Raw genomic sequence first — 24,487 nt, forward strand, 5'->3', positions numbered from 1 at the left:
GCGTGTGGGTCATAATTTTGTCAAAAGTTTTTGTTGAAAATAAACTTGTTTGTTAGCAGCCTAATTATAAACTGTTTTTTGTATGCGCAAAGATTTGCAGGATCTTCCTTCATCTCTGACTGGGGAATTGATAAAAATTTATAATATTTGTTAATCGGCATATTTTTTCTTGTGCGAAACGATGTTTTATAGCAGTTTCATGTTATATTGTTTCCGATAAAAGACTGACTGGCTGGTTTTCAAACGAAAATTTACTCCACAAAATTTGATTCAATAATTTCACTCTTATAGAAATTTTTTTGCAGATTGAAATTGGAAGATATTGCTCTAGCCATGGGGTGGGTATGTAAGATGTAGAGTAAATTGAAAGAAGGTTGATATGTTGCATGTGGCTGTAATATACCGTTACCGGCGGGTGGCGTGATACAGATATACAGATTTCCTGTAAATAATTTTCCTTCACAGATCAGTCAAAATTAGAAATGGTACATTTAGGTTCGGTTCATAATGATTTCAAATTTCTTTGCATCTTCGGCTTTCATGGTCTGGAGGTAACGAATGCGCCTGGGACGGCAAAGGTCCTGGTTTTGAATCTGACAGGACCTGTTTTTTTTTCGAACGCGAAATAGTACGTATCGAAAAAAATTGTTGGCTGGTGATCGTCTGCTTATGTTTTGTCGTCTTAGTTGCCATATTGTAGAATTGTTTTTTGGAAAAAGTTTTTTTTTAACATTATAGTTGTTCTTAGTGTTGTTTATTGTTGTTTAAGGTAGGAATTGCTCAAAGATTGTGGGCTTTGTTTCAATTCGTGCTTTTTGTTATTTAAAATTCAAGTGTCTGGCATGTTTGCCTTGAATTAACTTCTATCGAGACATGAAAGTTTATATGACTTAGCTTTTTTTTCAGAAATTTTCTTTTTTTCCGGCTTTAATTTTATGTCAGTGTTGTATCACAAGTGGTGCTAAGCTCAGCTTCGTCTCTGTCTTTTCAGTTCAATTTTGATTCCTTTTTTAAAAGGAAGGCAAATACCGCTATCGAACAGCAAAAGTGAGAAGCTCACAAAAAACGTGATCGACTTCTAGCTTCGAGAATGGAACTTGTTTTTTTTTTCAGATTTCCCTCCGAAATAAAATTTTTACCTTATGATCCAGTTTTCTCACATCGAGTTGATTCTCTGACTGTAAATATTACGAGCTGTGTGAATGTTATTTAGCGCTACTGGCTGTCAATTGCAATCAATTTGTGTTCATAACTTTAGATCTGTCTAGAGTGGTTAAGACTTATCTTGGTTTGAAGGTTACTGGTTTCGGCTCTTTAGCTTCTGGAATATCGCTAGTCGATCTGGCATATTAGTGCATGATCGAAATAATTAATTCAGTTGCTTGCTGTTCGGTTGAATTTTAGCTCCATCAAATGTTCCAATGATTGGTATTAATATTCATCAATTGCTTACTTAGATCAAAAAATAAAAGAGGACGCTCAAATTTATTATCTAATGTGCAGTGCATGGCATCATACAGTGGCCATTGAAAACAGTCCTCTCATAGAAATAAATGTTTTTCATTAATTCAAAATACTTCATTTGGTTCAACCTTTTGAATTTGTTAGATTGTTGCTACTAATTTAGTCGGCAACTCGTTTTTAATTTAAAAAAAACGTCACCGTAAAACGGTTTGAAATTTTAAAATGGTAATAGTACAGTTTGGTTACTTTTCACGAGTTTTGAAAACAAAATGGTAAAAATGTCTTCGAATTGCAATAATTCTCGCAATCACGAGTTTGATTTAAAAAGTTTTCGCCTCATGCAAAATAGAAAATCGCCTACTTTAATAACGCGGTTTTTTTGGTTTTAGATTTGTTTGTGATTTTTGATTTATTTTCACATGGGCGGGAGCAAATATCTGGTAATCGGGAACTGATGTTTCGGTTTGACCTTGTTTTTTTAGTATGTATGCAATTGAAGTTTTTTAAGTGTAAAAATTGAATTATCGGACTTTCGTTTGTCTGCTGAAGTTTTGTCGGCCAATTTGCCACGTCCCGGATTTTGCTTGCACTGTAAGCAAGTTTTGTTTCAGTTGCAAGTCCAATTGTTGTTCATTGTATTTTCAGGTGGGACTTTAAACTTCACAGATTTTTTATAAACTCAATTTTCGGCTCAACTTGTGTCTGCTCAAAGATTGTCGGCTTGGTTTCCTATTCATTAGTTCTGTTCGGTTGCTAATTTAATATTAAATTGTTTGACATGTTTGCCTAGATTGAGTTTCTAGTGAGACAGTCGAAAAGTTATATTGTGGTTGATTTAGTTTTTAACTTTTTTCATCTTTTTTGACTTCTTAGGTTTTTTATATTTGTTAAATCGCACGCAAGTGGTGCGAAGCTCAGCTTCGCCCCTCTCTTACGTTTTTTTAGTTGTAACAAAGTCTAGTTGCAGTAAAACCATTAAAAAGGCCCTGACTGGTTGAAAAATACCACTGATTTGTAATTCAAGCTCGCAGAAAACGGAAACTTGTGAATGGACCGACAAAGACTTGCATAAATCATGTTTATTTCCCAGCAGCACATGAAAAACTAGCACTAACATCAGGATAAACTTAGTCATAACCCCTGAGAAGTCGAGAAGAAGTTAATAATACCTAAAGTTGATGAAGCAAAATTAGATAGCATTTGATGAACGACATTTCGTCATCCTACCCTCCCCATCCCCCAAAAGAAGATAAAGCAGAAAGAACTTCAATTATTTAATTAACAATGCATACGAACCACCAGCCAAACGACCATTTTTTATGAAATGTGGTATTCGATATGGATTTTTTTCTTCACAGAACTACTAAGCAATGAAAAAAGTGAGGTACTTAGCTTTAATTTGCGACATAGCGATGAATTTTTCTGTATCATTAAGACAAGACTTACATGCATTTTTTGTTATCTTTTTTTTTGGGATGGGTAATGTTGCGGTACCCTCAAGAGATATGGTTCGGATCATGGTGGATCTCCAACAACTGGCCTTCTGACAGAGACCCAATGCTTACATGACAAAATCTGTTGTAGGTTTGACGTGCGGGGTCTTCTTCTAGACCAGCGGGACTTTGACGCCGACTTTGTGCCTCATGATCGGCGCTCGATTTCGGCAGATGAAATGACGATGGAGAAACTGTGCGATGAGGAGAGATATTTGGCTCTAAACAAGGATCTACAGGTCAGTCAATAATGCTCTGTGCACTCGTTCTTAGGTTTTTAATTTACTTTAGACCGAGAAACTTCATAAACCCACAATTTCTTAAATTTTTAAATAAAGTTAATTGAAAATGATATACACGCAATTGAATGTCAGTCGAAGTGTAAATGAAGGTAAAACGCGCAATTATTTTGAGACTAACATGGTAAATAGATACCTCCGTGCTGGTTTGAAAAAATTGCTGTGAGTTTTTGTTCTGCAATGAATAATATTTGTCCATTCAGGCTGAGAAAGAGAGAGAAGAGGAAGAGTGGAAGCGATACCAGGAGGCCTTGCAGGAGGGCTTCCACGCCATAGGTCACGAGTACGAAACCAAAGAGTACGACCCCATGGAACCCACTGAAGACGGTACTTAAGCATCTACTTTGAATAAGATTTAGTCTAATAAATTAATGTAGATTGCAGTCAATTTTTGTTTCTTTTTTCACTGGTTTTTTTCATGAAGTATTGACATATTCTTTTTTTGCATCCTTTTGGTAAACAAGAATGGCTGATTGCATTGCAAATAGCATAGAAATCACAATGATTGGTGCAAGTTTGGTTCGTTTGGTTTTCTGTAGGAAAAAATCTGGAAACTTATTCGCTCTCAATTTTTTTTTGGTTTTGATTCAATTTTGGCCTTTGATTTATTTCAAGAGATTAAATTCTTTTTCCTATTACATCCCCATCTAATAACAAAAAATGTAGCTACATCACAGTAGGATTTGGGCAAATTCATTCGAAATTGATTTAAGGTGACAACAGAGCCAATGAGTATGGCTTAAAGTTTTCAGGAAAAATTAAATGATTTTCAAATTCAACCATTATGAAATCGAGTTCCTAACGAGACAATTCAGCACGGAGTGAATCATTGCAATCTATTATGGTTGAGATCTATGATTTTTGTGAGAGTTCTTGTTTGAGAAAATTTTTTTTTCAGTAGTAAATTTTGTTCCTAGTATTTTTCCATTGTTTGTTCGCATTGTTGTTGGCTCCTTTTTCCCCATTGTTTTCTACACATGCGATAAAACCAGGGTGTTTCAACCGGTTACTAGGTTTTTTTCCCGTAAAGAATTTCACAAGGTTCACAAAATTTCGCACGTGAAATTTTTGCACGTGTTTCAACTTGCTTGTTGCCCTTGCGATAAGCAAGGGTGTTGCAATCGAGTACAAGACTTTTTTTCCGTAGATAAGTTTGTTCGGAAGATTACCACGTTAAATGACGAAAGTTAGGCATCTGATCTAGAGCTACTGGGTCTCCAGCTGAAAAAAATTTTAGATATAACTTTTGTCGGCGTAGTGGCCGAGTGTTTTTATTTCTGTTGATTTTTGAGTACCTTTTTCCCTAATTTTCAAGAGGGTAGAAACATTTCATGGTTCGCTTTTTTTCTACACGCCATAACTTATTTAGAAAAGAAATTTTTCTTAAAAAATTTTGCATTAAATGTTAAGTTTTTCGGATGCATTGTTTCTGATTCGTATTTTTTACCTAAAAATGCGTGGAATTACTTTTAGATATTTGTTTTGGAATCAGGTTTGAGCAATTTCATTTAAAATCGATTCAAGGCGGTAGTGTATTGCTTTAATATCAAAAGTTGTTCGAAAATAATTCGTAAATTTTTTTTTGCAATTTTTCTTGACTGTTTTCAAAAGGAAGATATGTGGCGATTGTCGTACGAGTTTTATGCTTGTGGTGTTTTCTGGTTATCTTTTTTGTTATGATTCTGCTCTTTTAGCGTTGCGTATCAAGTTCATTTTTTGTTGGAATTTGGTTAATTTAATAAGAGTTTTTTTCCAATTTTCTGCAAGTTCTTTTGTGGAAACTGTTCGAAAATTAAGCCTTCATTCTTTTGTATTTAATAAAAATTTTCTCTTTGATTTTGATCCTAGCTTATAGCAAATGTTTGTGTTTATATCCTTTTGGTCCTGTCGGATATGCAGGTAGTTTGGATGCAAGAATTTGAGCAGATCAAATTTTGAGTACATGAAGGAATTTTTGGATCTCGATGTTTTCACCAAAATTTTTTTGCGAGCATTTCCATCTATCGATTATGAGAAATAAATGCATGGAGTCAGTGTAGCCCGAATCCTTCTACTGTTTTACCTAATTGAGTTTTGTAAAAATTGCAATTTTTTTGTTTTTTAAAAGTTTTTGTTTTTCTTGCTCCTTCAGTTTCATCGCTCGAAGTTGTTTTTGCTACTTCTTGAGGATTATGTCGTTTTAACTCTGTAGTGGTTATATCGCAAGCTGTGCGAAGCGCAGCTTCGCATCTGTGCATAAGTTTGTTTTTTTGTTAAAATTGATTTATATGGACTTAGCTTATGACTTTCCAGAGAAACATTTTTGGGACGTCTTTTTTTTTCGCCCCGTTTTTGAACTGTTAGCGCCTATTTGTTTGTAATCACACCCGAAAAGTTTTCGAAGGTAAGCTTCAAAAGTGTAAACCCTCAAAGTAATTTAGATCCAAGAATAATATGAAGTTTTCTTTCAGTATTTTTTGTCTTTTCATCAGGGAACTGGACTTTTTCCCGTTAACAACCTTTCTTACAAATCTGTAAGAAAATGAACTTGATTTTTACTGAACCTTAACATTTTCCAGACTCGTTTCATCGCGTTCGTTTAGTATTTTTTGCCCCAAACTATCTTCGACAAGTTCGCTGTTCTGTGTACTAGACTTTTTATTACAGTTCACAGAGTAGATGAAATGGCAATCAGTAATTTTTTTTGTAACCGCTATCAGTTGCAAAATAATTTTATCGCTACCGAAAATGTTTTTTGGTAGATTTCTTTCGCTGAGTTTGGTAGTCTTCAAATCTGTCGTCTTATTTTCCTGATGTTTTAATCCTTTTAGTTATGCAATTTTCTCCTGGTTGATGCAAGTTTTGCTTGAGTTGAAAGACTTGTTGATTCGTTCCTGTGATTTGAACTTTAGTGACCTCTGATTTTGTATAATTTCCTTTTTTTACGTTTTCTTACTCGAAAGGTTTATAAATCTTAAGTGGCTTCGACAAATGGGATATCGGTTTAGATTTTAGATTTTATTTTTTTTTAGATTTTCATGTGCTTTTGCAGGGAGTAAATCTTTGAGCAGCAAATCCCAAGAGCTCTAAATGTTTTGTTGTTTTTCTTTTTGATATAATGATCGTACACCCAACTTTTGTCGGCTAAGATGACGCTCGGTAAGTTTTTTGAATGGAAATTCAAGGCAAGCGTTAAATTTTTTTTTCTAACGAGTCAATTGTGTTTCTCGGAATATGCACCTTAAATTCAACGAAACGAGTTTTGAAGATACAGCTTTTTAATGTATATGTCTCCGATATACTGTCATCTGCCCCATTTTTTGTTTCCGAGTTGCATTGCAAGTGGTGTCAAGCTATGGTTTGCTTCTGTGTAACACTTTCGTCTTTTATTTAGGTACCAGGTTTTTTTCCCTTAGAAATTTTTGCCTGCAGAATTTGCTCGCGGTTTTTGTTACGTGCTTCAAAACAAACCCCAAAGAAGGTTTCTTGAAAATTAGTGTAGAGGTTGCGCCGGTGTTTTGTAATGGCAAGGCCTCCGAGTCTAGCTGGAGACTGTAATTTCATCTTTTTCTCGAAGTTGAGTAGTTTGTACAATTTTAGAGAACCATACCTAACATTTTTAATGGCTCAAATATTTCAGTTTCCAGATTTTATCAAACTTGCTAGACCAAGTGTTTTGTAATAGGGAAATAGACTTTCTTCCTGAATTTTTTAAACTAATCTGAAGAAATTGAACTTGCTTTATTATTGAACTTTAGCTTCCAGGCTGATTCCCTTTAAAGCTTGATGTAACGTGGTCCATGTGCACCCTAAGGCAAGGGTTCGATTCCAGTTGGGACTTTGTTTTCATCATTATGTAAGAAAATGAAAATTGAATTTTTGGACGTCTGTTTATGGCTTAGTTGCCACATCAAGGATTTTTCTTGTGCTTTTAGCAAGTCTCGAACCTGCAATGCGCAAGTTTCTTTCGCGAAAAAACTATATTCTGGTTTTTAACGCTTGCTAGCTCCGCTTTGTCGCTGTAATAAATGAATATAAATCAGAAGAATTCTTTGATATCATTGAAAGGTAATGAAAAACCTAAACTAAACAGTTTTCAATTTAATTATTTGAAAAAATTGTTTAAGAACTTAGGAAAAAACACTTAGTTTTTTTTATGTTTCGATTTTCGTGTTTACTATCATATTTCTTTTTTTAAAAAAGCAAGGCTTATGATATATTACCAGTCCTTGTTCCCTATGTAACTGGTATATTTATAAGTTTTGTGCAAAATTCTTTCTGCGCTTTATTTAAGCAATATGCAGAGTTTCCGCGCACAATTTTGGTTTCGTGATTTTAAATAGCCTACGTTGTACATGCTTATTGAAGCACGCGCAGTTCTGCTGGTGTTTCACGCACTGTGAACCAAGTTATTTACGGGAAAATTTCTATTACCGGATAGCAACAGCCGCCGTGCTTCTTGCCACTTGCATATCGTGAAGTATGATGAGTCACTTTGGGATCACTTAAGTTGTCTATATTATGAAGACTTCCCTTCCATCTCCCCATTAGTTTCAGTGCTCCCTTGCTTCTTACCAGATGCATATCTTGAGGTATAATGAGTCCCTTTGGGATCACTTATGGTTGTTTATCTTCTGAAGACTCAACTTCCATTTCCCCCTTAGGTTCACTGCTCCCTTGGTTCTTACCAATTCCATATCGTGAGGTATGATGAGTCCCTTTGGGATCACTTATCCTTGTCTATCCTCTGAAGACTCAGCTTCGATCTCCTCATTAGGTTCACTGCTCCCTTGCTTCTTACCAGATCCATAGCGGAGGTATGATGAGTCCCTTTGGGATCACTTATCCTTGTCTATCCTCTGAAGACTCAGCTTCGATCTCCTCATTAGGTTCACTGCTCCCTTGCTTCTTACCAGATCCATAGCGGAGGTATGATGAGTCCCTTTGGGATCACTTATCCTTGTCTATCCTCTGAAGACTCAGCTTCGATCTCCTCATTAGGTTCACTGCTCCCTTGCTTCTTACCAGATCCATAGCGGAGGTATGATGAGTCCCTTTGGGATCACTTATCCTTGTCTATCCTCTGAAGACTCAGCTTCGATCTCCTCATTAGGTTCACTGCTCCCTTGCTTCTTACCAGATCCATAGCGGAGGTATGATGAGTCCCTTTGGGATCACTTATCTTTGTCTATCGTCTGAAGACTCAGCTTCGATCTCCTCATTAGGTTCACTGCTCCCTTGCTTCTTACCAGATCCATAGCGGAGGTATGATGAGTCCCTTTGGGATCACTTATCCTTGTCTATCCTCTGAAGACTCAGCTTCGATCTCCTCATTAGGTTCACTGCTCCCTTGCTTCTTACCAGATCCATAGCGGAGGTATGATGAGTCCCTTTGGGATCACTTATCCTTGTCTATCCTCTGAAGACTCAGCTTCGATCTCCTCATTAGGTTCACTGCTCCCTTGCTTCTTACCAGATCCATAGCGGAGGTATGATGAGTCCCTTTGGGATCACTTATCCTTGTCTATCCTCTGAAGACTCAACTTCCATTTCCCCCTTAGGTTCACTGCTCCCTTGGTTCTTACCAATTCCATATCGTGAGGTATGATGAGTCCCTTTGGGATCACTTATCCTTGTCTATCCTCTGAAGACTCAGCTTCGATCTCCCCATTAGGTTCACTGCTCCCTTGCTTCTTACCAGATCCATAGCGGAGGTATGATGAGTCCCTTTGGGATCACTTATCCTTGTCTATCCTCTGAAGACTCCCTTTCAGTGAGGACGGCAATGGTTGTGTGAGGACGAGATCACATTTGACCACTAGATACAAGTATACCACAGCCAGACCGGTTTCGGCCTTAATATGGTGTTATGTGAAAGTTCTAGACCCAAATTAGAGCCTAGTTGCTAAAAGAACTGTGCTTTGCTAAATAACTGTAAGTTTCCGAAATAGTATAAATGGAATAGACTCTACAATTAGCAGGTACCTTAGATATCAATCAACACTCGTGGATAAACGGTTAAGGCAGCTAAATCTTATTCTTGAGATCAGTCGTTCAAATCATCAATCTCTGGTATTATTTGTTTTAGAGCTTATTGTTTGACCATTTTTCCGTCTAACTTTGAGCGATTAAAGCGAGTGAGTAGAGATCGTTAAGCATATTTTAATCTATGAAATGATTTTTTTAACTGAAAGAAGCAGTTTTTGACGTTTAATTTTGCACATTCCCTTCAAAAAACTTTAATTCTATAATTGTTTGTTTCAAATTCTTTAATTATTTTACTGAAAACATTTCAATTTTTGGTTTTTGATACGAGTTGCATTATATGAAGTCATTAATAATTTTGCGTGCTAAGTTTTGTCTCTCTCTTTGCAAGCAGAAAAAGACCGTTAATATTTCAATAGCTCTTTTTTGCCTTTTTGCTGCTTCGCATCTGTATTCATTTGTTTGTTGGCTATGTTTTTATTGTGAGAGGGAAGTTGTAGTAGGCTGGACAAGGTTTGCCTTAGGCATAATGAACAATAATAGTTTTGAATAATAGTTTAATGAAGGACCAAAGTAAAGTGATTTGCTTTAGTCGCATTGATTTGTGGGTCAAGGGAATCCAAATCAAACTTTCTTGACTGTTTTTCTCGCCGAAACAATTTTCTTGAAGAATTCTTTAATAGAGCCCGAATAACTACCAATAGGGCGTCAGTATGACATATTACTCGATCTTGTTCGGTGTGTCTTTTGTTGCTTAGTATTCTGTTGAAAAGCATATCAGAATGATTAGTTTCTCTCCTCTTTGTGGCCGGAACAAAAATTTTTGATATTGTTTCATTTATCTCTTAAAATTTATTAGTATTATTGGCTCTAAAATTTATCCAATTATGATTCAGAGTACCCAGACACCATCAACCTGGACGAGCACGTAAATGGGGTGAGCGTGAGTCATATCTCGAGGGAGGAGCAGAAGTATGCGCCCCAGGCGGAACAGGAGCAAGAGAGCAGTGAACCAAGTGAGGAGACGGAAGGGGAGTCTTCAGAGGATAGACAACCATATGTGATCCCAAGGGGACTCATCATACCACACGATATGCATCTGGTAAGAAGACAGACTGGAATCATTCAAAAATAAAGGTTTTACGCTGGCAATCAGAAAGGCTGCAATCCGTTACCAGACGTTTTCCGTGAATAGCGTAGTTCACAGAATGGCCAATTGAGTGGAAATTGCAATTTTTACCGCTGTCATGCTCACTTTCTTGAACATTTAAAGAAAACTAATATTATTTAGGTAGTAATTAGGTGAAGGTCGCTTCAGGTATTAATTTTTGCTTTCCGGGATTGAGGTTTTGTCCTATTTTCCCTCGGTTCATTTTCCGGTTTTTTGAACGGCCAATTTTATTATCTGGTACGTTCTTTCATCGATTTTACTGTATTTAAATGCGTGTGACACGTATCTTGCCATGTTTAAGCGATTTTTTTGCAACGGTTTAGCGCATAACGGTTTTATGCATGCTGAATTATTTCGTGTTTTGCAATAGATGAGAATTTTTTTGATTTTCCAGGTTATGAGTGCTAGTCCAATTGAAAGGCCCGAATGTAAAAGCTGTAGCAGGAGCTTTCAGTGTAGTCTAGTGTTAAGATGGGGTTCATCCAGTTATACATTTTTTAACGCGTGTTTTAGAATAATGAACGTAGTGAGTACTCTTATATAGGTTTTGATGATTTAATTTTTAGGCGAATATCATAAGACTTGTTCGCGGTCAATTTTGATTATCGCGGTTTGACTTAAGGTTTCTTTTCAAGTTCACTTCATTACTTTTGTTAAAAGGAAGGCAAACTTCACTTTAGAACAGCAAAATGAAAATGTCATGAAAAAACGTGATTGACTTCTAATTTCGAAAGTGAAATTTGGTTATCAGATTTTCCAGCGTAATAAAAAATTTAGTTTCTGACCGAGTTTTCTCAAATTGGGTTAATTTTACCAAAAAAAATTAAATCATAAATTGCTCATGAAGATCAAAGAGTTTTAAGGCCGTATATTTTTCTTAAAATTCTAAAGTTGAAGTTATTTCAACAACAAGTCAGTTTTTTTTCTGTTTCATTCCGTTCCTTACTCTGTTCGAACTGTCAGTTGGCTATGCTTTTCGTTTCAGCTGTTTTTTCACCAAATTTGATATCAGCAACACCATGGTGGGTTGCTCTCAGGATGATCCTAGTTGTTGACAATTTGGCCTCAAAGTATGAATGCCCAAATCCTAGTTTACGAAATATATTTTTTAATAAAAATTTTTCAAAAAACTACAAGCACTTCACAAAATTTTAATTTACAAGCCTATTTGCAGATCTTGCCTTCAAATATGGCTGCTCAAATTTTTTTAAATTTTAGATATGACATTTTTCAAAAATTGAAATAGTAGATCATTTTGTGATTTGAATTCAGGATACCCCAAGCAGTTGCAGATGTGTTATCAATACTCAATATTGCCCAAACTTCTTCAGTTTCTGAGATATGACGCTTTTTTGTGTTTCAAAAAAAACTGATTTTAAAATTGCTCAACGTTAAAAAATCTCCACTCTATGGCGGGATGATGTTAAGTTACTCACAGAAAAATCCAACATGGCAAAATTGTCATCATTCATCTAGTTGCAATATTCAGAAATTAGTATTAAAATGTGACAAAAAAATCGGAATTTCGAGTAGCAGATGGTTAAACTTCCCAATGATTAACGTACATTTTTTTTCATTAGCTTTCTCACAACTTATATTGCGTTATATTGTCGTACGTATCAAAGATCTGTGATAATTGAAGCAGCTTTGCTGATTCAAGTATGCTTGTGTTTTCTAAAGCATGGATCTTATTTTTTTAAAAGTTTTCACTATAATTGATAAGTCAGTAATTTGTAAATTTAGCAAGTCTGGTTTTGAATAATGATAATAATACAAAATGAAGTTCGTGGGTTAGTGAAAAGTGAGAACTGGCATCTAGAACTTGTAACTATTAGTTTATTCAGCATATTGACGTTTTTCATTTTATCCTCTCGATTTAAATGGTTATTAGTGATAAAATAAACCGCTCATGGAAGTAACCGAATTTGATATGATTTGTAACTGGGCACCCTTTTTATTGACTAGAGGAGATTGCTTGGCGAAGAAGTCATAATATTTTTGGCAAAATTTTTGACAAGCTTTCTCGATAGTTTGCGAAAACCCACCAAGATTTTTTGTCTTCATACTGAAGATTCGCCTTTCTTAACTAAATAGTATGACCGTCGTCTTGGGTTTTTTTTCTTGGAACCCCTGGCGAAAACGTGACTATCGTGTGCACTTATTTGTTTTTCAAGTGATCTAATGTGTAGATGAGGTCCATTAGAAAAAGTGATTGATTGTTTTCTTTTCCAGCCAGAGACAGCTAAACTAGGAGTGGTGATTGAGAAGACAGCCCAACTGGTGGCCACTCAGGGAGCCCAGATGGAAGTGCTCCTGAAGACTAAGCAGAGCAACAACGCGTCCTTCCAATTCCTCAATTTCAACTCCATCTTACACCCCTTCTACATGTTCATACTCACCATGATCAAGAGCAGAAGGTACAATTGCTTTTTGTTCATACTCGCTATGACTTAACTTTTTCCTTCGCAGTTATGACGTAACGCTTATTGAATCCAGAAAGAAGTTTTTGCCTTTTGTTGTTGCTGGCCCGATACTGGCGCAACTTGAGCTGATCGTCTATCATCTCCATAACTGTCTTTACTTGCAGTGTTTATAAAACGCTTAGTTGTTTGATTTTACCAATTTTTTTGAAATAAAATTATTTTCTAAAATATTGAATAAGAATTTTTTGGGTTCGTTTGAAAAAAATGTATTAGGTGTCCACAGGGTAGTCACCTTATAATGAACCGTAATTATCCTTGGAAATTAAAGGCTTGTCATGAAAGACGACCTTATTTTCTTCCACGATGGCCTAATATGGTGATATTTCTAACAAAAAATGGATTCTGTAAAGGGTTTTGATGTACAAAATAATTAAAGTTCGTTGTTTTTGGGAAAAAGTTAGTTGCTATTAAAGGTACACGCCTCAACCTCAGCCAGTGGTACAGCCGAGCACATCAGCAATTCATCCGCCTCCACCTCCCATTGGAAGTGCAGTGACTTCATTAGTACATCAATCAAACAGCTCATCGTCTAATAGTTATCAAAGTGAGTGTAAGCGAAGACTGCCTCCAAGGCATCCATGCTTAAATAGGGACAGTCCTCCACTATTTGCTTCAACACCAGATAGGTTGTGTCATGTGATCTGCGCGACATCAACAGCGTCGCCGGGCTCATCGCACCTGTACCCCACACACTCATTTTCGAATCATTATCGCAAAATAAAAAAGGTATTTCACAATCATTTTGTCTACCAGGAGAAAATACTGTTATGATATCGATTACACAAAATCAGTTGATTCAAAAGTTTGAGTGCTTAGATTGAATTTATCTTGATTATTTTTATTTTTATATATTTATTTGGTGGTAGATCAGTAAATCGATCTATCAGTAAACCGAAAGTTCATTACGTAACCCCATTAGCTAAAAACTGAGATTTTTACAAAATGACAAACTTTTCCCTCTAAACAAAAATTGATTGAAAAATGGAAAAAAAAATACTCATGGGAAAAATTCCCATGCCCCCCCCCCCCCCCCGTAGTTTTAAAAATATTGTTCTAGCTCAGCAAACATTTATTCTATAAATCTTTAATTCCGCAATTGATGTAATTATTACGTAAATCGGTTTACTGATCTGGTAATTTACTGACACATCGGTTTACTCTACGCACCCCATTTATTTATATCTTTATATTTATGTTCATCTTCCTTTCTGAGAACTTTCGGTTTCTCTGATATTGGTTTCTGAGCTGAAAAGTCAAGCATAGCTTTTTAAAGATAAAAAACCTCTAACATCCTTCATATCAGTACATTGAGTTTTTTCAGTACGTTGATTGTAGTGGTGTGCGCAGAAAATTTTCTACGGGGAGGGGCGGTTTTTTAGGTCGACCAATTTGATTTTCCGAGCTCTCCCAAAATAAATTAAGGACCTTATTTGTGAAAAATTAAGGACCTTATTTATTGCGTTTTTTCGGCGCGCGCTCCCCACTCGAAATTAGTCATATTAGCGCCGAAGGCGACTTTAGAGGTTGTTCAGTGAGAAATATATGTCATAAAGTTGTTCCAAAGGGGGACCTTTTGGAAAAATTTGGCAACCAGAATTGAGGGAGGCGGCGCACCCCACCCTCGCCACGCTAATGGTTGATTGGAAGGTTGAATATTCCACATCTCCTGTGATAAACACGATTGTGAGACGCAAAAAAAAATTACGAGCCTCGTGAGGTTCGAACCGAAGATCAAGCGATCAGATGTAGCTTTTATTTAATACCAATTGAAAAGAAACAATTGAAAAATTAAAAAATGTATTTGAACGAGTGTCGAGTTGGCACAGAGGTGTTCGCGTGCTTAGTCTTTGTCGGGCCTCCTCATAGAGGCAATTGAGCTGATGATCAATTGGCACTGTGCGATAGTAGATATGCTTCTGTCTCAAATCCGTAAACCACTGCGCCACGGCTCGCCCGAACACAAAACTACACTGCTTGCTTTTATTCTTCATTGTAACTTGAATAGCTGTGAGTAGGCCGCGTTGTATGAATTGTAATAGTTTACTCTAGTGATTGGTTTGTCTGGCGAGTATATTTAGTAACAGTCTGTTTTCATGACGAAAGAAATTCTGAAGCTTCTTGATGGTAGCGTCTCAAAGCCTCTCGTAATTTGTGTATTTGTGGTGCAACTGTAGTTTTTCCGACAAACCAGCATAAAAAATAAAGAACATAATGCAAAGCCTGCGTTTTAGGCAAGTTTTGTGACGTCGTGTCTCCTTTCAGTCGCGATTATGATTTTAAAATATATCTAACTAGTTAAATTAAGTGTCGATGAATACAGTGAAGGCTCTTAAATGGTCGTTTTGATTTAGTTTTTTTTTTTCAGGAAAAAGCATTAAAAGCTTACGCTCAATTTTTTTTCGCGTTTTGGCTTGATTTTTTTTCAAGTTCGTTCAAAATTCATTAGCTTATTTTTGCTAATGGAATAAACATTTTATCTCTTGATCTAGTTTTCTCAAATGCGGTTAGTTTTATAAGAAAAAAAGTGTTATCATCAAAACTCTGGAAATTCAAAAGTTTTTTTCTTTGTAACTCGAAATTTTATTTTAATTTTACATTGCTTTCATTCATCCCTTGAAGCTTAATAATTGACGTCAACATTGCCTGTTTGCCTTGTTATCTGTGTTAAGACATTAAAAGTTGTTGTGGGAAGGAAATATAATGGTTTCAGTAGCTAAATCAGTCCCGAAAGCGAGCGTGGTGATAGATCACTCGAACAAGGATGGAGACAAGTCAGATGAGTCCGACAGTGACTCTGATTCAGACTCGGACTCCTCGTCTTCAGGAGGGGGAGGTTATCTGCACCCTCTGCTTGCTGGCGGATCACTATCACCTGTAACATCGTCTTCAGCCAATCAGAAGTCAATCAAGGTATCTTTTTGTACTAATTAGGCCCGGTTTTAGGGGGATCCGGCTCACTGACCGACCAAAGGTTCCCCTCCATGGTACTATTTTACATCTGATATTTTGTTCGACCAACTCAAAAGCGCTTACTATTTTTCTTAATTTTTTCTAACTTTTCTAGAGGCGCCTACTATTAATCAAAGACTTATGAACAGGGTTGTTGTTTAAAACACCATATGTTTTAAACAGTATTTTAAACGTTTTTTTTTATTGCTGTTTCTTATTATTGTTTTTATTCCGCTTTTTCACAAAATACAAGCATCGAAGTTTATGGAATTTTCCCGCAAAACAGTGCTGTGTCGTTGATTGGATGCAGTTTTAAAAAAAATCGTTAAGAAATCGACTCGGACCACAGAAAGTTTCCAAATTGGCTTTCTGCTTGCGTGTTTTCAATGAGAAACACTGAGTTTACCCGAGCAATAAATATTTTGAAACTTTTTTTTTCGAATTTAGTTTTCAAACAGTGTTTTAAAACGTTTTTTATTAATAAAAAACTGAATTTTAACAACCCTGCATATAAAATTGACTCCAGAATCATCTATTGTTTTTTCTGATGTTTTTTTTTCAGCAGAAAAATTTTGAGCCAGGAAAAGAGCCCCGCTCCTGAAGTACATCAGAAAGCTTGAAGTGAATAGTTGTTCCTAAATTATTATTGTTACGGAATTTTTCTAGAGCTTAAAAATTAGTTCAAACCTAGTCTTATGATATACTAAACTTTCTGGTAGGTTAACAACAACAACAACCAATCAGAGTCGAAAGATGACAAGAATGAAAGCAGAGAAACGAGTATTGCAACTAAAGACAAAACGAAGGACGCTGAAAGTAAAAAGAGCCAAGCTGATGAAATTGAGCGAAGTAGACGTGATGGTGTGATGCAGCAGTGTCATCAACGTGCTCTGTTAGTAGTAGCCGGTTAATCTCATCCATGAATAGTCATGTCAGTTTTGCGGTCATAGACAGAATAGACTGGAGGTAATGGACATTCAAGGAACTAGCATAACCGATCCCTATAAAGGTCCTGTGACCTGTATGGTTCCAGGGCTCAAGTTTACCCCTTATTTAGGACAGCTAATAGATGAATTTGACCATCGCTCCTTGTTGAATTTTTCTGAAGCTGAATTACTAAGTGTAAATTGGCTTAAAGTATCCATGTTTGAATTTGACTTTGTTTTTTTTTGTTCCTTTTCCATTTTCGTCTTATAGATTTTGGCCTGAATTATATCGACTTAGTGGCGTCATGTTGTCTCATTTGTTGAGAGAACGTTTTTTATGTGTGTTGAGTGGAAAGGGGACTTCATTTTTTTGAGTTTTAGACTTTTTCATGAAAAAATTTTCCGTCTCAGAGTTCCTGCTACGGTTTTTCGGCTGATTGCATTCTCTCGATTCTTTAAATTGGTTTGGCTCGGCAATTCTTTCGATTATTTGCTGGAAGTTTTATGTTATATTCAGCTGGAAAAAAAAATGTTCCAAGTCAGGTTGATGGTGAGGGAGTAAAACTCAGTCTACAGCAGGTACGTGATTTTGGGCAAAAAACCCACCCTAACTAAAGTGCTTTCCAGTTTGTTCGTAACGCGTTCGAAAAAATAACGCAGTTAAATTAAGTTGAGTTAATTTATATCATTCATTTTGTTTTGGTGAAATTCACAGAGCTGCTCGGTGGTTTAAATGATTCTGTAAATGATTCAGCAAGGGTATTGCAATCGGGTACTCTAATATTTTCCGGTATATATATTTTTTGCAGAATGGTAATTGTAGAATGGATGGTACTTATACTTAAAATGATGAATGTGATACATTTAATGCTATGCAATACCTTTATTTAGCGCCTAAAAAGGGTTACTTAGTAGTATCTGGTACATGCAAGATTTTGAAATTGATTTTTTTGCCGAAAGTTTCTGAAGATAATCGGCTTATTAGGCGTCTGTTTTATTTCTTTCGTTTTTTTTCTATATATTTTTTATTTGCTTCTGGTCAAGTTATTCAAAAACAATTTAACCATCCCGGAATGGTGGTTTTCGTCCTAATTTCTGTCGGCTGTTTTTCCGTTCTGTTTCCAAATACAGTTTAATTTATTTGGTCCCTTTTAAGCAGTTTATTTCCACGGCTGGGTTTTTCAAATTTTGATGAAATTAATTTAAACTATAATTGAAAGTTGTTGTTTGTAAATAGTACTTATTTATCTGGTACCCTTTTAAGCAGTTTATTTCCACGGCTGGGTTTTTCAAATTTTGATGAAATTAATTTAAACTATAATTGAAAGTTGTTGTTTGTAAATTTACCAACTGTGATTTTTAATGTTTTTGATTTCGTTTGTTTGAATGGATTTTGCTTATGTTACATCGGCCTGCTCAAATTATGTTGGGTAGTTTTGTGGACGAATTTGTTAATTGGTTTGCCTGTTTCAGGAGGGAAAGGTCGTAAAAAGTTTGATTATCATAATTTTTAGGTGGAAAATTTGTTATGACCAGTCTCGTTTTCGGCTTAAGGAGGGTCGACCAAAGTTTTTCGCCTTAGTTGCCGCTTCGTCTCTGATTCTCAATTCTTGCTTAACATTTTAAAAATAAAATTACTTTCTTTTTAGAGTAATGAAACTAGTGAGTACTCTTATATAGGTCTTTGTGATTTTGATTTTTCGCGGTGTGACTTATGATTTATTTTTCTTTTCTATTTATTTCTTTTGTTAAAAGGAGGGCAAACTCCACTATCGAAAAGCAAAAATGTAAAGACAACGAAAAACGATATCGACTTCTAATTTCGAAAATGGAAATGATTTGTCAGATTTCCCAGCGAAATAAATGTTTTTATCTTATGATCCAGTGTTCTCAAATTGGGTTTATTTTATTACACAATCAAAGCCTGTGTGATAGTATGAACTCTCTGTTTTGCAACCTAGGTCGGATGTAATAGTGTTCATTTGGAAAGTGTTCTTTTGCATTTTGTGCAAGAGCAATAACCAGCTGTTCAGTACAGCCAATGCTAAGGATTTTAACACCGACTATTATGTTACAAATAGCACTTTAGCTTCATATTTTCATGGATCTGTTGCGTAGAAGTAGGGAAGGAGACCCGCAACAAAATAAGAGGGTTCGAACCTGGGTAGGGTCGGATGTTTTTCGTTATACTAGTTGCGTCCGCTCTATAAATTGAGGCATGTTAGTTGGTAAATTTCTTTCAAATTGACTGGTACTGCTAATGCGTCATATTTGGATTGCGTCACTTAGCAATTATGTAGACTCATAATTGGCGAGCGTCACTTGAGAAATTATGTAGACTTAAACTTTTACTCATTCAGTTTTTCCTCAGTAGTGTTATCGGTCATATTTTTGCTTGAAAATGCGCAGTGCAACTTCGCCTCTGTATCAAAAAAGTTTCAATCATAAATTGTTCCACAAATTCACAGAGCATTAAAGCCATCTGTTTTTTTCTTCGACATTCAAAAGTTGAAGTTTTTTTTCTAAAAAAAATTCGTTTTTTTTTTTAGTTTCCTTGAGTTCATTACTCTGTTCCAACTGTTACTTGGCTGTTTTTTTCTTAAAAGAATTTTTTTTTACTTGTATTGCATGTGTTGCGAAGCTCCGCTTGGCCTCTGCGTTCACGCAGTCAACTTTGTTCGAATTTTTAACTCGATACTGCTGTGTTTGTTATATCTTTTGCGATGAAGATAATTGATGAGTTTATGCGCTTCTTTCTTGACTAATTGTTTTATCTGTTTTTGCGTAAACTAATTTTCTATAACGATTGAGATATTTTTAGTCAATTTTTTGCATCCGTTTGAGGCGTAGACTCGGTTTTAAAAAATCTTAATTGCTATCAGATCAGAAAAAAAATAATATAAAGCTTTGATAAGTTTTGCTTAGAATTTGGAGAATTAATCGTTTCAAAATGTCAATTTTTTCGCAATGTTTTCTATTACCCACATTTTTTTATATATCCATGTTTTTATTTTATTCAATTTTGAGCGGTGTAAGTACTGTTTACGGCTTTGGTCTTTAGCAATCTAGCGTTACTGTCAGTTAAGAAAAAAGTTGAAATGAGTATCTGTTTTCTCGGCCCACGCCCTTTGGTTAGTTTGTGTACTCGGTTTGTAGCCATTTTCTGTGAATTCTGTTTATCGGAAAATGTTTGGTGCAAATTAATCCATGATGAAACTTTTTAACATTACTAGTATTTTTCTGCTTTTTAAATGTCTCGTTTTCGGACTATCGTGTATCTACTTCTGTTGTCCGCTTAGTTTTCCCGGCTCATTTTTTCTTAATAGATCAGCGATTTCTATTGTTGAAAAGTGCCATGTCTGAAATATTAAATCGTACAGGATAAAAGCTTTTGTATATTTCGGCTTTGATTTTCGCGTTGAAGTTTTTTTTTCGAATTAAATTGGTGTCGGCTTGTTTGACCGATTTTGTGGCTTCATTCTACTTCGTTTGAAGAGCGAAAATAGATTTTTTGCGTTTATGTTTTACGAAATGATCATCAAACATGGAATCTCAAAAGTCATAAAATCTTCCAATGAATTTCAAAAATCATATTTATAAAGTTTTTTATGAAAGTTTTTTTTTCGGGACTCAATGGCCTTGTACCTAATTTTAGTCTGATTAATGAACGCTCGATAAATTCAATGGCAATGCTTATTCAATGCTGTTGATCATGGTTCCGAGACAAGTTTCTCTAGATAGTTTTTTTTTTAGACAAACCTATGACTATTTTGGGTGGTGTGTTATCTGTATTTTTTTTGAGTTGTGGTGCATTTTTTCATTATTTGTATTGTATCGCAAGTGGTGCGTAGCTCTGCTTCGCTTCTGTATATACTGTTTTTTTTAGTTTCAATGATTGGAGTGAAGACCTCTATATAGGTCGTAGTTATTGTTTTCAAATGTCGATGAACAGAGTTCAGCGATATTGAGGTCTTGCAGAACTTTTGTTCTTTCAGGAAAAAGTGTTTGCATTTTCCACAACTATTTCGTATTAGTGTATTTCATTTCAGAAAATATGATAAACCTGTTGTATCGAAAGTGGGATTTTATTATTAGATTTCCCGGCGGAATATATTTTTTTTCCAGTTCTCAAATTTTCCTCATCCTGTATTTAATACAGTTTCCTGAAATTTGGACAACTTTAGCGTAAACTTGTCTTTTGTACAAGATTCCTGAAAATCAAAGAGCTGTAATATGATGTATGTGTTTCTTCGAAGTTCGAAAAAAAATCAAAAAAGACTTCAGTATTTTTTTCTGTTTTCCTGAGTTCATCGAAATTTTTCCAATTCTTGGCTATGTTTTCGTTTTTTTTCTCGACAAAAAGTCTTGCTCATTCTCAAATGTACATGTTAACGGCCTGACCCGTGATTTTTTGAAGTTCAGTTTGAAGTCTTTTGTTGAAATGGAAATTGAGGGAAAAGCTTGAATTACTTTTATTTTCGAATGTGGATTCAAGTTTTCATCAGAAATTAAAGAATTTACTCAAGTCCATTTTTCTCAATATTAATGAAATTTAAAAAGATTTTTGGAAATTCGAACCTAAAAAAAAGCTTATAATGAACTGTTAAGAGTAATGAACGTAGTGAAGACTCTTATATAGGTCTTACTGATTTTTTTTTTCAGGAAAAAGTCTTAAAATATGGATGCACTTAAGTATAACGCAATTTTTGAGTTCTATTGAATTTCATCTGCTGAAAGTGACGTAAATAGCACTCTCCAGATACAAACGTTGAAATGGCGCAAAAAACGTGAACGATTTCTAGTTTCGACTGTGAAATTTAGTTTATAGATTTCCAGCGTAATAAAAGCTTTAACTGTTGATCCAGTTTTCTCTAGTTGGGTTAATGTTATCAAAAAAGTGCCAGTCATAAATTGTTCTAGAAATTCAAAGGGCTTAAAGGGCATCCATTTTTTTCTTTGGAAATTGATAGTTGAGAGTTTTTCAACAAAGTGTATATTCTATGTTTACTTGCGTTCATTACTCTTTTCCATTCTTCGATTGGCTATGTTTTAAAAATAATCAATCATTTTTTTTTTGGTTTCTTTGTTTGTTTAACGTTTATCCAATTCTCGGTTGGCTATGTGTTGAACTACAAGTTTATTAGTCTATAGTATAATGGGCTACCAGTTTTGATAGATTTCGCTACGGTGAGTTTATTTCCCTTGATGCAACTATATCTATTTTTGTGCCAACTTCTGTTTTCTTTCCAGTACCCGCCTTTACTATGACGGCCTCTCCCACGTGCCAGTGGTTCCGCCTGCCCCAGACAGACAGCCAGCAGTGGACAGACTGGCGAAGGAGGTTGCCCAACAGCCAGACCCCAATGCTTACGAAGAGGGGTTGAGACAGGCGCAGATTGAGGCGATGAAAGACCAGACTGCAGACAGTGCACAAGAGTATATAGAGAAGAGGTTTCTATGGGTACGTTTCAATCATCAATGAGTATTGCCCGTTTCCATGCCAGAGACGACAAAATTCACGTTTTGAATCCGTTCAGGACTGGTTTTTTGCAAACTCAAGAAGTTTCAGCTTGGAAAAAATTATTGTTTCTATTAATTTTTTTGGGGCTTAATTGCAGTGGCAGGGATTTGAGCACGGACTTTATATTGCAGTATTTAAAAATTTTTGCCTAAGTTGATTTTTTTATGTTTTCATGTAATGGTTCGAATAATTACATGTTGAGTTCAGAGAGACTGCTGAAAATTTTTTGGAAAAAAATAATAATTTTTTGATATACAATTTTTAGACGTTTCTTTTGAAGGTTTTATGTAGTCACAAAAAGCAGTGAGTGGAGCCTTGTCTTGAAGCTTTGGAAAGAATGATATTCAACTGATCGAAAAAAAAAATCAGTTTGTATGAAACTGAAAAAAAAAATTCCGAGAAAAATTGAATTGTCGGACTTTCATTTGTCTGCTTATCTGTAGTCGGCTTAGTTGCAAATTGAAAAATAAGCTTTTGCTGTCATCAATTTAATTCGTAGATGCTAGTGTTTTTGATTAACTCCTGTAATTTGCAAGATTAATGGCCCTGACGTATATTTCCATTGATTTTCGTGTTTTTTTTTTTAGTTCAAAAGCTTTATTTGGCCTAATTGGTTTCGGTTTAGTTACCTTGTTTTGTGTTGCTTGAAAGGCAAAAAGTGTTTGGATTTAGAAAAAAAAATTGAGTGTGTTGCAGGATTTTAAAACTTAATTATTCGAAATTTTTTATGACAGCAATTTTTGCTCTCTACCCACTTACCGATCGTCTACCCATTTATTGGCCGCTCGGCAAGTACTAAAAGCTTATTTAATACTGTAGGTTGTGTTTTTCTACTGTTGTTTTTAAATAGTGTTCTTTTTTCTCGATTTTGTTATTTCCGTCTCTATTTCTCTTCGCTAGATTGCAATGCTGCGCCTGTTTTGTATAGCAAGTGATGCGAAGCTCCGCTTCGTCTCTGTGTTTACACAAGCATAGCTTCTGTTATAGTATGAATTCTTTTTTTTTTCACCTAAGTCTCAAATATTGTTGCCATTCTATTGTTGCGACAAAATGTGTACATTGTTAAAGTTCATTTTGATCCAGCTATTAAGTACAGCCAATGCTAAGGATATTAACACAGACTATTATATTACAAATAGCACCTTAGCTTCAAATTATCATGGATCTGTAACGTAGAGGTAGGGAAGGAGACCCACAACAAAATAAGAGGGTTCGAACCTGGCCAGGGTCGGATGTTTTCAATGAACTTTTTCGTATACTAGTTGAAATGCGTCGGCTCTATAAATTGAGGCATGTTAGTTGGTAAATTTCTTTCGTTTTTTAATAGACTGGTACTGCTAATACGCCATAATTGGCTTGCGTCACTTCGCAATTGTGTAGGCTCATAATCGGCGTGCGTCACTTGAGAAATATCGTAAAGTTTTACTCATTCAGATTTTTCCAGTAGCGTTATCGGTCATATTTTTGCTTGTATCTGCGAAGTGCAACTTCGCCTCTGTGTTTAATTTAAAATGTTTCCGATGTCATCTAGTGGACCAAAGAATGTAATCCGTTTTTGCTTGTATCAATACATCAGGTGAAAAAAAAATATTTTTTTTTTAAAAAGTGTTTTTAGTTTGGTCCTTTGTAAATATTTACAATTTTAAGTGTCACTAAACGGAGTGAAAACACATATTTATTATATTTATTAAACAATTGTTTCCAGACGAGATCCCGAAGTGATAACAAAAAATGATTTGGTGCATATCTATTCTTTTGTGAATTAGCATATGGGAAAATCTTTTTATGAAGCTTGTTTTTGGGTGTCTAATTGAAAAACATCCGATTGTTTTGGACACAAAACGAAAATAAATGAGACAGAGGGTTGCTTGATTACTTTCACTCAGAAGCAAATCACTCATTGACAATAAGTTGCATTAGGGGAGGCCACAAAGTTTGAAAACACCTTGGTTAACTTTTTGTTGCAGCCTCAGGATAGCAATCACGTGTATTATCGGTTCAAGAAGTACTACTTCCTGGAGTGTCTGTCTCTGCTGGGCTGTTGTGACCCGCAGGAGGAGTGGAGGAAGAAGGAAGAGGCGAGAGTGGAGTTGGAGCAGAGGAAGGCAGCTGCAGAGGCTAAGGCGGCTGCGTCACAGCAAAACAACAGCAGGAAGAGACCTAGCTCCACACTGCCCGGTAGGTGTAAGGATCCAATTTACAGCGAAATGAACACTT

The 24,487-nt window shown here is 35.6% G+C and overlaps 2 protein-coding genes across 2 annotated transcripts in view; one reads left to right on the forward strand and one right to left on the reverse strand.

The window, feature by feature from the left end:
* The window catches only part of LOC134843552 (cilia- and flagella-associated protein 65-like), a 340,046-nt gene that overhangs the window by 156,057 nt on the left and 159,502 nt on the right, over nucleotides 1–24,487 (reverse strand). The window lies entirely within an intron of this gene.
* The window catches only part of LOC134844391 (protein suppressor of white apricot-like), a 35,320-nt gene that overhangs the window by 6,487 nt on the left and 4,346 nt on the right, over nucleotides 1–24,487 (forward strand). Inside the window, exons 2-10 of the mRNA XM_063861049.1 lie at nucleotides 3,049–3,196; nucleotides 3,460–3,583; nucleotides 10,117–10,322; nucleotides 12,624–12,808; nucleotides 13,288–13,418; nucleotides 15,585–15,784; nucleotides 16,543–16,715; nucleotides 22,000–22,210; nucleotides 24,238–24,448. Of these exons, the coding sequence (XP_063717119.1) occupies nucleotides 3,049–3,196; nucleotides 3,460–3,583; nucleotides 10,117–10,322; nucleotides 12,624–12,808; nucleotides 13,288–13,418; nucleotides 15,585–15,784; nucleotides 16,543–16,715; nucleotides 22,000–22,210; nucleotides 24,238–24,448 (1,589 nt within the window). The remainder of the gene's footprint in view (nucleotides 1–3,048; nucleotides 3,197–3,459; nucleotides 3,584–10,116; nucleotides 10,323–12,623; nucleotides 12,809–13,287; nucleotides 13,419–15,584; nucleotides 15,785–16,542; nucleotides 16,716–21,999; nucleotides 22,211–24,237; nucleotides 24,449–24,487) is intronic.

Source organism: Symsagittifera roscoffensis, chromosome 4, assembly GCF_963678635.1.
Source record: "Symsagittifera roscoffensis chromosome 4, txSymRosc1.1, whole genome shotgun sequence".
Lineage (NCBI taxonomy): Eukaryota > Metazoa > Xenacoelomorpha > Acoela > Convolutidae > Symsagittifera > Symsagittifera roscoffensis.